The sequence below is a fragment of the Orycteropus afer genome, unplaced genomic scaffold (assembly GCF_000298275.1).
Source record: "Orycteropus afer afer isolate SDZICR_OR568_19922 unplaced genomic scaffold, OryAfe1.0 scaffold00131, whole genome shotgun sequence".
NCBI classification, from domain to species: domain Eukaryota; kingdom Metazoa; phylum Chordata; class Mammalia; order Tubulidentata; family Orycteropodidae; genus Orycteropus; species Orycteropus afer.
The window spans coordinates 1,832,946-1,846,826 of NW_006921718.1; the positions used below are offsets into that span (position 1 = coordinate 1,832,946).

The 13,881-nt window shown below is 39.5% G+C and overlaps 1 protein-coding gene across 1 annotated transcript in view; it reads left to right on the top strand.

Moving 5' to 3' along the window:
• Positions 1-13,621, top strand: part of THUMPD2 (THUMP domain containing 2) — a 65,752-nt gene extending 52,131 nt beyond the window's left edge. Inside the window, exons 9-10 of the mRNA XM_007945043.1 lie at positions 1,410-1,518; positions 13,297-13,621. Of these exons, the coding sequence (XP_007943234.1) occupies positions 1,410-1,518; positions 13,297-13,621 (434 nt within the window). The remainder of the gene's footprint in view (positions 1-1,409; positions 1,519-13,296) is intronic.
• Positions 13,622-13,881: the final 260 nt, after the last annotated feature.

Consider the following 13,881-nt stretch of genomic DNA (forward strand, 5'->3'; position numbering starts at 1 on the left):
AAAAAAACCAAAAACCAAACTCACTGCCATTAAGTCTCTCTGACTCATAATGACCCCCATTGGGTTTCTGAGACTGAAATCTTTACAGAAGTAAATAGCTTCATCTTCCTTCCATGGAGTGGCTGCTGTGTTTGAACCACTGACCATCTGGTTAGCAGCCATATGTTCTCTTAGTGTCTCCAAAAACCAAACTCACTGCCATGTAGTCAGATCCAATTCACAGTGACCCCTCCTTGGGTTTCCGAGGCGCTATCACTACAGGAGTAGATTGCCCAGTCTTCCTTCCGAGGAGTGGCTGGTGGGTTTGAACTGCCAGCCTTCTGGTTAGCAGTCAAATACCTTAGGCACTAGGCCACCAGAGCTCCTTCTCTTAGTATAATAAAGATTATTTAAATTTCATTACATGTCTACAAAATTAGAGGCAACTCAAAATGAAAATTGGGATACCTTCTACCCTGTGAATATCTAACTTAATGTAAATGAGAGGTTAGAAATTAAGTGGAAAATAAACTCAGAAAACATAGATGCTAAGATTGAGTCTCTTGCCTTACTGTGATCTAATTTCTGAGAAGAATATGCTTAGATGAAAAAGAATTTAGATTTAATAATAATCAGACATTACATTGAATTTTATTTACTGATAATATTTATTCTGTTGATTATTAAATATGTTGCCTTTTCTCTGGTCTTAGAATGTGCATAGATGTTGTTAACCTTTTTTAAGTCCCTTTTAAAAATGTAGTGAAAGCTCTGGATACTTCCTTACAAATAGATCTATATACATGGAAAGCTTTTATATGTAACTATGAAAAAGGAAATGAAAGTTGTAGATATTAATTTTGTAAAAGGTTTTTTTTAGACATCTTAATATATTTCTTCTTAGATAGGGCAGCTTTCTATTCAGGTAATATGTTTAGAGAATTGGGTTTTCTGATTAATTAACAATTCTGCTTGTATCATTATTTTCATGCTCTGGTGGCATAGTGCTTAAGGAATTTGACTGCTAACCAGAAGGTTGGCAGTTCAATCCCACCAGCCACCCTGTGGAAGGAAGATGGGCAAACTACTTCCGTAAAGATTTACCGCCTTAGAAACCCAACGGGGATCACTCTTGCGTTGGAATTGACTCGATGGCAATGGGGTTTTTTTCAGTTTTGGTTTTCGTTTTTGGTTTTATCATTACTTTATGATACGTGGAGAAAAAAAAACAATTTTCCAAGAAACTGGAACATTTTAATCTTGAGTAAATCAGAAGGCATTTTAGGATCTTGTTAATTCCTTAGACACAATATTAACAACCCTGAATTTCATTTAATATGCAAAAATCCTGTATTCTTCAGTTTTCTCATTATTTGGATTGTACGTTTTTGAAGTTACTGTAATAGAATGCTCTGGTTTCTATATTTCAGAATTGCCATTGCCTTCAGAAAGTATTGATATTATTATTTCTGACATTCCATTTGGAAAAAAGTTTAAGTTAGGAAAAGATATCAAAAGCATTCTACAAGAAATGGAAAGGTAAGATGTTGAATATATTTCCATAATTTTTGAGCTGTTGAGCATTTGACAAAAATATATCATAGCTCTTCAGTTAAGCTTTGATTATGTATAATAATTTCCCAAAGATTTTGAAACTTAATTTTCTAAAGATTTCAAGTCAAAAGTTTATATTTAAAATAGTAATTCCTGATCATTTAACTATACATTTTCTTCAGAAAAGAAACACTGATTTTTATTATTACTATTATCTGAAATTTGAATACCAACTATGTTTTTATCACTGTGCTATATAATTTACATATTTGTTACAATCTTCACAAAGCCTCTGCCTGGTATGTATTATTCCCCATACTTTACAGGTGAGGAAATCAAGACCCAGAAAGATTAACTTCTCAAGATCACACAGCTGCTAAACAATAGAGCAGAATTTACATAAAGGACTTTGAGTAATATAGAATAGACAACACCTTCATTGTTGGTTCAGGTTTCTGGCTTATATGCCAGAATGAAATGAAAATGTAGAAGTCTTATTTCTATTGCAGTGATTAATGTTGACCTAAGGGAATATAAGTGAAAGTATTTCTTTGAGAGTTTCAACCAATGGGTAGATATTTTTCTGATCATATCAGCTGTTAGAGAACCTAAAATGTGTGCCAGAATAAGTGGCCAATTTGTATTGAATTGTCTCAGCTGGGCATATGAAAGAACTGAGTAACATAAGTGGTCACAAGCTTGCTGTATGATGTGTTGCCAATTGAAAGAATGAGCTTTGTGTTTTGGTTGGGGACCGTGTAGTGTCAAGGCTGCAATTATCTGTAAGGAAAATTAAAGCTTGACATGTATTCTAAAGCCAACTAAGAGTCTCTCACCTCCAATTTGTGAGCTGGGTGTTCCACATTTGTTTGGATTATCTTATTTCTGAGTAGCTTCCCTTGTTACCCAGTTACCTAATTCTTGATATACTACCTGAGACCTCTTTATCTGAGCAGCATCTGTAAGTCAGACTTTTCCTGAACACTTTAACATTTCATTTGGCCTGGCATCACATTCCCCACAAGCAGGTTTTGTAACCCTGGCTTTATGTCAAAATAATTTTGGGGACTTAAAAAAAAAAAAGAAAAAACTGATGTCTATTTACCATAGCTTGTCCTCTCCCTACCCTATCCCTGATTAGTTGGTCTGGGGTAGGAATAGGCTGTCAATATTTCTAAAAAGCTTCCAGTGTTGTGCAGCAGGATTAATAACCTCAGCCTTCAAGCCTAGCTACAGATACACAAATAAGGTCCTAATATGAGCGGGCAGTGACTTGCATTTAACCTGGAACTTTTCAGAGCAATAATGGCTTACCCTAACTGAAAATTGAATGCTCCATATTTAGACATGTCCACAAGACAGTAGAAGGCAGTATTTTGAGTAAACAGTCATTTCAGCACTACTAAAATTATACCGGCCTACCTTCCTCTAGGCTGGTTTTGGTATATATTCTTTGCTAATTGAAAATTCCAGTGGAATGCTACAAAATTCCTGCAAGCACACACTTATCTAGCCAAGAAATATGAAGACAGCTATGTGGCCAACCACCTGGAGGAGATCCGTATATATGCCCATTCCAAAGAAAGATGATCCCAACAGAATACGGAAATTAATGAACAACATCATTAATGTCACACACAAGTAAAGATTTGTTGAAGATAATTCAAAAATGGTTGCAGCAGTACATTGACAAGGAACTGCCAGAAACTCAAGCCAGTTTCAGAAGACGTGGAACTAAGGATATCATTACTCTCATCAGATGGATCTTGGCTGAAAGCAGAAAATAACAGAAGGATGTTTACCTGTGTTTTATTGGCTATGCAAAGGCTGTATGGATCACAAGAAGTCTGCATAAGATTGTGAAGAATAAGAATTCCAGAACACTTAATTGCGCTCATGTGGACCCTCTACATTGACCAAGAGGCAGTTGTTCAAACAAAACAAAGAGATACTGCATGGTTTAAAATCAGGAAAGGTGTACATCAGAGTTCTGTCCCTTCACCATACATATTCAGTGTGTATAGTGAGCATATAAACTAGAAACCTGAACTGTATGAAGAAGAATATGGCATCAGGATTGGAGGAGGACTCATTAACTTCCTGTGATATGCAAATGACACAACTTTGCTTGCTGCAAGTGAAGAAGACTTGAAGCACTAATTGATGAAGATCAAAGACTACAGTCTTCAGCATGCATTATACCTCAAAATAAAATAAAAATCCTTACAACTGGCCTAATAAGCACATCGAGATAAACAGAGATAAGATTAAAGTTGGCAAGGATTTCATTTTACTGGAATCCACGATCCACACAAATGGAAGCAGCAATCAGGAAATAAAAGACATATTGCACTGGAAATATGTACTGCAAAAGCCCTCTTTAAAGTGTTAAATTGCAAAGATGTCACTTTGAAGACTAACATACACCCCAAGCCATGGTAATTTCAGTCACCTCATATGCGTGTAAAAGCTGGACAATGAATAAAGAAGACCAAAACAGAATTGGTGCCTTTGAATTATGATACTAATTAAGAATAATGATATCCCAAGCACTGCCAGAAGAACGAACAAATCTCTTTTGGAAGAAATGCTCCTTAGACATGAGGATGGCATGTCACTTACTTTGGACATGTTATCAGGAAGAACCAGTCCCTGGAGAAGGGCATCACATTTGGTAAAGCAGAGAGTTACAAAAAATAGAAAGACTCTCAATGAGATGGATTGATTCAGTAACTGAAACAGTAGGCTCAAGCATAGCAGCAGTTGGGAGAATGGGGCGGGACCATGCAGTCTTTTGTTTTATTGTACATAACTACTGTGAGTCGGAATTGGTTCAACAACATGTAACAACAACAATTGACAATGAGAGAGTGATAGATATGATTGCTGTCATATTGTGGCCAAAGATTTAAACATTTACCTGAGAATTAGGAAGATATTTAAGATTCAGGAAGCTCTGGTGATGTAGTGATTAATGTATTTGGCTGTTAACCAAAAGGTTAATGGTTCTAACCCACCAGCTCCATGGAATCATGGAAGAAAGATGAAGCAGTCTACTTCTGTAAATATTTACAGTCTTGGAAACCCAGTGGGGGTCACCATGAGTTGGAATCAACTTGATGGCAGTGAGTTTGGGTTCTTTTTAGTATAATTCAAGTCAACTTCAATAGAATCAGTTCAAAGTGCATATATTTGGATTAAGGAATTTTCCTTCTCTGTGACCGAGGTTTTCTGCCGCTTGTCCCAAACCTTTGTGATTTGACTTTTGGCTTTAGGTTTGAAGTTTTATATGGCAGTGTAGCATGATGTAGTGTTTAATGGTGCGGGCTTTGGAGCCAGACGCCTGGGTTCTAGTCTTGGCTCTGTCACTTAATAATTCTCACCCATAGGCAAGTTGCTACCACTCTGTGCCTCATTTGCCTCATCTTTGAATAATGGCAGCTACCTCATAGCATTGTTGGGATTTTGTGGATTTTAAGCTTAGAATAATGGTACCTAGAAAGTGCTCAGTAATTGTTACCTAGTTTTTTAGTGTAAACCACTTGAGATCCTTTGGGAAGTAGGTGGAGATAGATAACAATATATCTAAGTACACATAACTTTTTCTCCCAATGGTTTACCAGTAATTTAAGGCTCTAGATAGAACTTTAGATAGAAAATAAGGAGAAAATAACATAAAATAATTATGTTAGTAAATTTGAGGAAAAAATACAAAAGTTCAGTAAACCTGTTTATAGTTCTAAAAATAAAATTTACACAAGATTAAATGTGTTGCAGTCAGAGGTGGGAATAGAAACTGAAAGAGGAAAATGGAAAATATGCTGGGGGTGCTTAAGCCTTCCTTCCCATTTGTTGAACCCCCATTGTGTGTTGGGTACAGGGGGAATATTATCCTCATTTCACTGATGCAAAAATTGAGGCTTGAAAGTGTCATGCCAAGAGTATGGATTGCCCTTCATATATACCGGGCAACCCACAGTGAGTTATGGTCCAAGCTACATATAGTCATAATTCAGTTAGCAGCATCTACCCACCTATGAAGATCCAGTGAGAATCAGAGCTGGCCTTGCCCTGGGAGCTCGAAGTCTGGAGGGAGAGGCTGGCTGAGAAGCACACTAGGACAAGCTTTATCCTGGGCATGGTGGGGTCAGAGGATGCAGCAGGAGAGGAAAAGTGTGAGAGAAGTTTGTAGTTGACTAAAAGCCTACTCAAGTAGAATTTTCAAGAAGGTAAAATCATGACCCCATACAAATATTAAAAAAAAGAACATGTGTCAAAGATTTTCTGTAACTTATTAACTGACAGGGATCCAGTAAAATATTACAAGTAGTTTAAATGAGAATTTGATTTACAAGGATTTACAGGCTCAAAAAACCAAAAACCAAACTCACTGCCATCAAGTCGGATCCAACTCATAGCGAGACCTCCTTGGGTTTCTGAGACGGTATCAGAGGGATACAGGTTTCCCAGTCTTCTTTCTGAGGAGTGGCTGATGGGTTTGAACTGCCAGCCTTCTGGTTGACAGTCAGATGCCTTAGTCACCTCTACGTCTACAGAGTTATAAAGTCAATCAGAGACCATGAAGGCACACACTACAATAGAATCACATCAGCCCTCTGCTGAAAGGACATGCATTATCTCTTTTGCCTTTTCTGAGGTTTGATGTATTTTCTGATTGAATCTTGGGAACAACATCATAACCAGGTAGCACCTATTCCTGGGGGAGCAGGTCATGTGGAGACAAGCTGATCTCTGTCCTTCCATCATCCCTTTCCGCATTCAGGTGACAAACTTCTAACCAGGAGCTGGCCTGAGTCAGCAGGTGACGCTGAGGCAAATTCCTCTCTCTTTGCACCAGCACCACAGGCAGCTCCCGAATTGAGAGTTGAGGGGTGGGTCGCAGCTTTTGACCACTGGTAGCCTCCAGGACTCAGTTCAGGATTTCACCATGCCATTATTACAGTGAGCTCATCTACAGCTATGAATTTAATCCTCCTTTCAGTCGACAAACATGTGGCCTGGCCCACAGGTCGTATTTCTTAGATTATTCAGATGGAATGTGTGTCGTTGGCTCATTGGCTCCTCCCTGCATGCTGGATCCATGATTGTGGGAAGTGGAAATGAAAATCTTTCTTCCACCATGGGAGATGGGGAGTGAGGGTTGGGTGTCTGTCCCCCATACCATGCTTGTAACATCAGAAGGACAGAGGTCATAGTGCTGTAGCCAAGCCTCTCAAGAATTTCTTGAGTGGCAGAAAGGGATCAGTACCAGAGATCCTGGATAGAGTGGGAGAACTATGTGGAACAAAACTCAAAATCATAAAAAAGACCAATTTTACTGGTCTGATAGAGCCTGGTGAGACCTCCAAGACTATGGTCCTTTGTTAGCCTTCACGTCTGGAATTGAACTCACTCTTGTGACTTCAGCAAAACAGACAGACATATAGGGTAGACATTTGCATCAGATAGATACTCTCCTTAGAATGATCAATCATGGGGGAACAGAAAGGCAGTATTTATACAGGGAGATAGCTCAGAGGGCAGGAATGTATAGGAAAGAAGGACACAGGGAAGAGATAACTACAGGGAAGAAGTGGGGAGAGAGCTGTTACATTGTGGGGAATTGCTGTCGATGTCATGAAACAAAAATGTATGAACTGCTGTAAGAAAAATGAATTTACTATAAACTTTCATTCAAATCATAATAAAATTTTAAAAAATACACATTTAAAAGAAAAGATTAAATGTGTATACAAACTCATAAACTCTATTTGCAGTTCTTGAATTGGGCAGATGGGGCATCTGGTCAGGAACCGCTCCAAAGGACAGATGAGAAGAGACCACAGTTACATGGCCAGAGTGGTGTAAGAAGAAAGCAGTAACACTGGGCAAAAAGTGATTGCTTAGTTTTAAGTTTGTAGCTAGGTCGTATACTGTAGCTGAGGTGGTTAACTGCAGACTGGTGGACTTTTGTTTTGGCTCTTGAGAAGGTCAAGCATTTAAGGAATAGAAATTAGCTAGGTTTCCATTTGGTGACATGGGGCTTAGCATATGTAACTCCATCTTGGGCCTAGTACAGTCAGGTTAACAGTAATAGGCAGTAGAAATAGTTGGTCCTGTATGTAACACAGAACTGGATTCTTCATGTAAGGACATGACACCAGAGTTAGAGATTGTCACGTAGACAAATGATTGCTCTGATGGCCTGAGCTGCACCCTCAAGCTGTGACCATTTCATGATTCAGAGCATTGTGTGGAGTCCAGAGTGTGTTCTTTGAGCTCCTCCTAGAGTATAACCATGTAGAGCATATGAGCACATTTAGAAGTTCATCTTGCTCATTGTGAATGAAGACTTTTCAGCACTGAATGCCTGAGGTCTTGAGATAGTTTCATGGAAAAAGCAGGATTTCAGTGAGATTTAGAAGTTTCCAAAGAATTAAAAAGAACATGTTTTACACACATAGATGTCTAGTAAGTATTTCTTGAGTGAATAGTGAAGCAAAAGACATGTTCAAGGAACTTCAGAGGGCCTGGAACAGAGGATTTGCATTCCCTGGCCAAATAATGTGGGATTGTTTGTGTAGTCTACCCTAGTCTTACAGGTGCCCTTTGTGTTGTTTGATAGAGTTTATCCAATTTACTGACCACAGAATTCTTTTTTCAAGAAATAGTAATTGTCGAGTTGATTCTGAGTCACGGAGACTACATGTGTGTCAAGGTAGGACTGCTCCACAGAGTTGTCAGTGACTGATTTTCTGGAAGCAGATTACCAGGCCTTTCTTCCGGGGGACCTCGGGATAGACTCAAGCCTCCAGCCTTTCAGTTAGCACCAAGGACATTAACTATTTGCACCACCCAGGGACTCCTTTAAAAAAAATTAATAAATTCACATTGCACTGATGTTCAAAGGAATGTACTAAAACATTGCTGTATATTTTCTGAATAGCTTACTTAGGAAGAAATATTGTATTGTACATGGAAAGATGCCTAGAAGGACATTCACCAAAAAGATCAGTCTCTGAGTAGCAGGATTTTAGGCAATTTTTACTTCTTTATTCTTGTCTCCATTATATTTATATATATATTTTTTAAATTATAATAAATAAAGTGGTGAAAGTCTTTCTAGGCATATTTCCCATGTTCATATACATAAAATAGATGCATGTTTTTTCATTTTACATAAATAGGATCACCTTGGATTCATTGTAACTTTTTTTTTTTTACACTGAACAATGTTAGGAATCTCCTTTATGATCGGTTGTTATCATGTACATTATAATCTTCAGTATTTGCCATAGTATTATGTTGTATATATGTATGTAGGAGCTCTGGTAGCATAGTGCCTAAGCACTTGACTGCTAACCAGAAGGTTGGCGGTTCAAACCCACCAGCCACTCCTCGGAAGGAAGGTTGGGCAATCCTACTTCCATAGTGATACTGCCTCAGAAACCCAAGGAGGGGTCGCTATGAGTTGGGGCCGACTCGACGGCAAATAACAACAACAACATATGTATGTATGTATATACTCTTCTGTCACCATAATTACAGATGAATGTTTAGGTAATTTCCAATTCTTCATTTTAATAAAGAGCAGTGTTAGGAAAATACATAGCATCAGAGGTTCTCTAACTTCACAAGATGGATGGAGAATCAAGATCAACATCAGTCCAAAGCTGATTCCCGAGGTGTGGAGGTCAGACTTACCTCTGCTCTCCAGCCTTTTTACCAGTTTTGGCAACAGCCACCCCTTGCACAGCACTCCACTGGGTTCAGTAATTCCTTGCAATGGCCACATGGAACTCACAGATTGTCGTCACAATATGGGATTTATTAGGGAAGTAACAGATTATAAATCAGGACCAGCTTTGAAGTAACAAGAACAACTCAGGATACAACTGTTCATTATGGACAGATTTTTCAGCCCTGCCAGCAGGCTGACCTCACTCTCAGCATTTAGCTCTCAGCCCTTGCTCTAGGCCTGGCCTCTGCCCTGCTTGTTTCTTGTTTCACCAATAAGTGCCTGGAAGTACCCTACCTGGCCAGGAAGCCTCATGCCTGAAGGCACTCAGCTCTCTCATTCCATAGGTTGGCAGCCCTAGCCCACTGCTTCCTTCTTATGCTGTCTTGAATTCTCTCTCTCTCTCTCTCTCCCTCTCTCTCTCTCTCTCTCTCAAATGCTCGTAACATCATTGTTCAACCAGCTTTTCAAACTTACTATATGACCAAGTTAGTTAAAACCACACTCTTCGGTTTCTTCCTTGGAAATAGGGCTTACTTGAAAGGATAGTTCTGAGGATCAAATGATGTAATGCATTTTATGATAATACAAGGCATTTATAACAATGTGTGGTATATAATAAGTGTTCCTTAATTATTAACTATTATCACCATTAAGGAGTTCTAGTGGTGTAGTGGTTAACACATTCAGCTGCTAATCAGGAGGCTGGCGCTTCAAACCCACCAGTTGATCCATAGGAGAAAGATGAGGCAGTCTGCTTCCCTAAAGATTTACACCCTTGGGCTAAAGGATTAGGTATGTCTATTCAGGGAGGAGTGTGCCCATGATCATGTTGGCAGACTGTTTCCACAAGTGTATTTGTATGTTCTGTAAGAATTTCCAGGTATATAGTCAGGCTGACAAGGGATAAGGTTGTAGTCACTTCTTGGCCACAGCTGGCTACCCAGAGAGAGCAAGTAGTTGGAACTGTGGGCTCGGGACCATGGTCACAGGGGACATCAAGCTCAATTGGCATAACATACTACACAAAACATTGTTCTACATCCTATTTTGGTGAGTGGCAACTGGGATCTTAAAAGCTTGCAGGTAACCATCTAGATGCAATGATGGATCTCTCCTCGTCCAGAGCAAAGAAGAATGAAGAAAACCAAAGATGAATGGAAACAATTATTCCAAGCGACTGGTATAATATGCAGTCCTCAGCCTACACAACTATGAGATAAGAAGAACTAGATGGTGCCTGGCTACTACCGTAAACCACTAGGAGGGGGATGTATGTAGGAGATCCTGGGTAGAGTGGGAGAGCAATGTGGAACAAAACTCAAAATCATAAAAAAAAAAAAAAGGTGGGGAGAACCAGGTGTGCTGGTCTGATAGAGGCTGGTGGAACTGCTGAGACTATGGTCTCTAGCTGCCCTTCAGGTCTGGAATTGAACCCACTCCAGTGACTTCCAGCCAAACAAGACAGACATATGAGCTGAACATTTACATTAGGTGGATACACTCCTTGAAGAAAGCAATCATGGGAGAACAGAAGGGCTGTGTATGCACAGGGAGATAGCTCGGGGGGAGCAGGTGTGCATGAGAGGGAAGGACACAGGGAAGAGGTAACTATGGGGAGGAAGTGAGAGGGGAACTGTTGCATTGTGGGAAGTTGCAGTGAATGTCATGAGACAGTATACGTGAGCTGCTGTATGGAAAATGAATTTGCTCTGTGAAATTTCACCTAAATTACAATAAAATAAAATAAATGATTTACAGTCTTGAAAACCCTATTGACCAGTTCTACTCTGTCCTGTAGGGTCACTATGAGTCAGAATCGACTTGATGGCAATAGGTTTGGTTTTCTGGTATCGTTGTTGTTAGGTGCCGTCGAGTCGTCTCCGACTCAGCGACCCTATGCACAGCAGGACGAAACACCACCCAGTCCTGCGCCAGCTCCGTGATCCTTGCTATACTTGAGCCCAACACCGCCGCCACTGTGTCAATCCATCTCATTGAGGGCCTTCCCCTCTCTCGTTGACCCTCCACCTTACCAAGCATGACATCCTTCTCCAGGGAGTGTGGTCTCTTCTGACAACATGACTAAAGTAGGTGAAATGAAGTCTGGGCATTGTTGCCTCCAAGGAGCATTCTAGCTGTACTTCGTCCAGGACAGATCTGTTAGTTCTTTTAGCAGTCCGTGATACTCTCAGCATTCTTCACCAACCCCACAACTCAAAAGCATCAATTCTTCTTCAGTCTTCCTTATTCATTGTCCAGCTCTCACATGCATATGAGGTGGCTGAAAATACCATAGTTTGTGTCAGGTGCACCTTAGTCCTCAAGGAGACATCTTTGCTCTTCAGCACTTGAAAAAGATCCTTTGCAGCCAGTTTGCCTAGTGCTATATGTCATCTGATGTCCTGACTGCTGCTTCCACTGGTGTCGATGTAGAACCAAGCAATGTGAACTCTTTGACAGCTTCACTCTTTTCTCCATTTATTGTGATGCTGCTTATAGGTCCAGTTGTGAGGATTTTTGTTTTCTTTATATTGAGATGTCATCCTCACTTAACAGCAAGCAAAATTGTGTTATCAGCATATTGCAGGTTGTTAATGATTCTTCCTCCAATCCTGATGCCATGTTCTTCTTCATATAGTCCACCTTCTTGGATTATTTGCTCAGCATACAGATTGAATAAGAATGGTGAAAGGATAAAACCCTGACACATTCCCTTCTTGATTTTAAACCATGCAGTGTCCCCTCATTCTGTTTGAATAACAGCCTCCTGATCTGTATACAGGTTCCTCATGTGTACAATTAAGTGTTCCGGAATTCCCATTCTTCTCAATGATATCCACAATTTGTTATGATCCACACAATCAAATGCTTTTGCATAGTCAATGAAACACAAGTAAATTTTTCTGGTATTCTCTGCTTTGAGCCAGGATCCATCTGACATCAGCAATGATATCCCTCATTCCACATCCTCTTCTGAATCCAGCTTGCATTTCTGAAAGTTCTCTGTTAATATACTGCTGCAACCATTTTGGAATTATCTTCAGTAAAATTTTAATTGCATGTGGTATTAATGATATTGTTTGATAATTTCCATGTTCTGTGGGATCACCTGTCTTTGGAATGGGCACAAATATGGATCTCTGCCGGTCAGTTGGCCAGGTAGCTGTCTTCCAAATCTCTTGGCATAGCCGAATGAGTGCCTCCAGGGGGGCATCCATTTGTTGAAACATCTCAATGGGTATTCCATCAATTCCTAGAGCCTTGTTTTTCCCCAAGTCCTTCAGTGCAGCTTCGACTTCTTCCTTCAATGCCATTGGTTCCTGAACACATGCCACCTCCTGACATCAATGAAGATTGACCAGTTCTTTTTAGTACAGTGACTCTGTATTCCTTCCATCTTCTTTTGATGCTTCCTGCATCATTCAGTATTTTGCCCATAGAATCTTTCACTATTGCAACTCGAGGCTTCAAGTTTTTTTCTGAGTTCTTTCAGCTTGAGAAATGTCAAGCATTTTCTTCCCTTTTGGTTTTCTAACTCCAGGGGTTTGCACATTTAATTATAGTAATTGGCTTTGTCTGCTCAAGCTGCCCTTTGAAATCTTCTGTTTACCTCTTTTGTCTTGTCATTTCTTTTGCCTCATCTTTCTCCCATGGAGTGGCTGGTGGGTTTGAACTGCCACCCTGGTTAGCAGCCAAATGCTACTTGCCTTTTATACATGCTGATTCTTTAGGATTATGTCATTTGCCTTTTTCTTTGTACGATCATTTGTAGGATGAGACTGCAAATGACTTTGAGGCTTGCCTTTTAAGTACTATAGGGTAATTAAACCACAATTTTACTATTGATTCTATAATTACTATAATGAATATGCATTATGGAAGATGCTACCTAATTATCAGAATCCTTGTATTTAAATAGATAAATTTCAAGTTAAAAACATACCAGATCGTTTAAATGAAGTATGATTGTTAGTCATCTAGAAAGAAAGAAAGACTCACATTAATTATGTTTTTTGTCACAGAGTACTTCATGTTGGCGGAACCATTGTACTATTACTAAGTGAAGATTACCACAGGCATCTTAAAGATTGTCACCAGAACAGCATCCCTTTGAATTCCAAGAGCAGCCACACAGATGAACCTGGAATTAAAAAGTGCTTGAATTCTGAGGGAAAAAATGGCATATCAGAGACATTGTCGTCTTCATATCAAGCCAGTAACCAAGAGGACGTAGACAAAATGTCACCATTTGGCTCTTTGGTGCCAGTGGAATGCTACAAAGTTAGCCTTGGAAAAACAGATGCATTTATATCTAAATATAGGAAGTCACACTCCTCTGGACTATAGCAGTCTCACTACTGTACACCAGGTTCAAGTCCCTGTATCTTAGCTGTACTGCAGTAAAAGATGATTGTCTCAAGGATTCTTTGTAGTGGCAGAGAGTTCTAGGTCAGTAAATCCCCTGAAGGCAGGAGATGGGGCTGCTGGATACAGGTTCTTAGTTAGAGTTTCTCCTTTATAATCTAAAGGGATGAAAGTTTCTGACAAAGAGCAGTTAATGAATATTTAAGCTAAAGGACTTCAAACTTTTTGTATTTTGTGAAAAG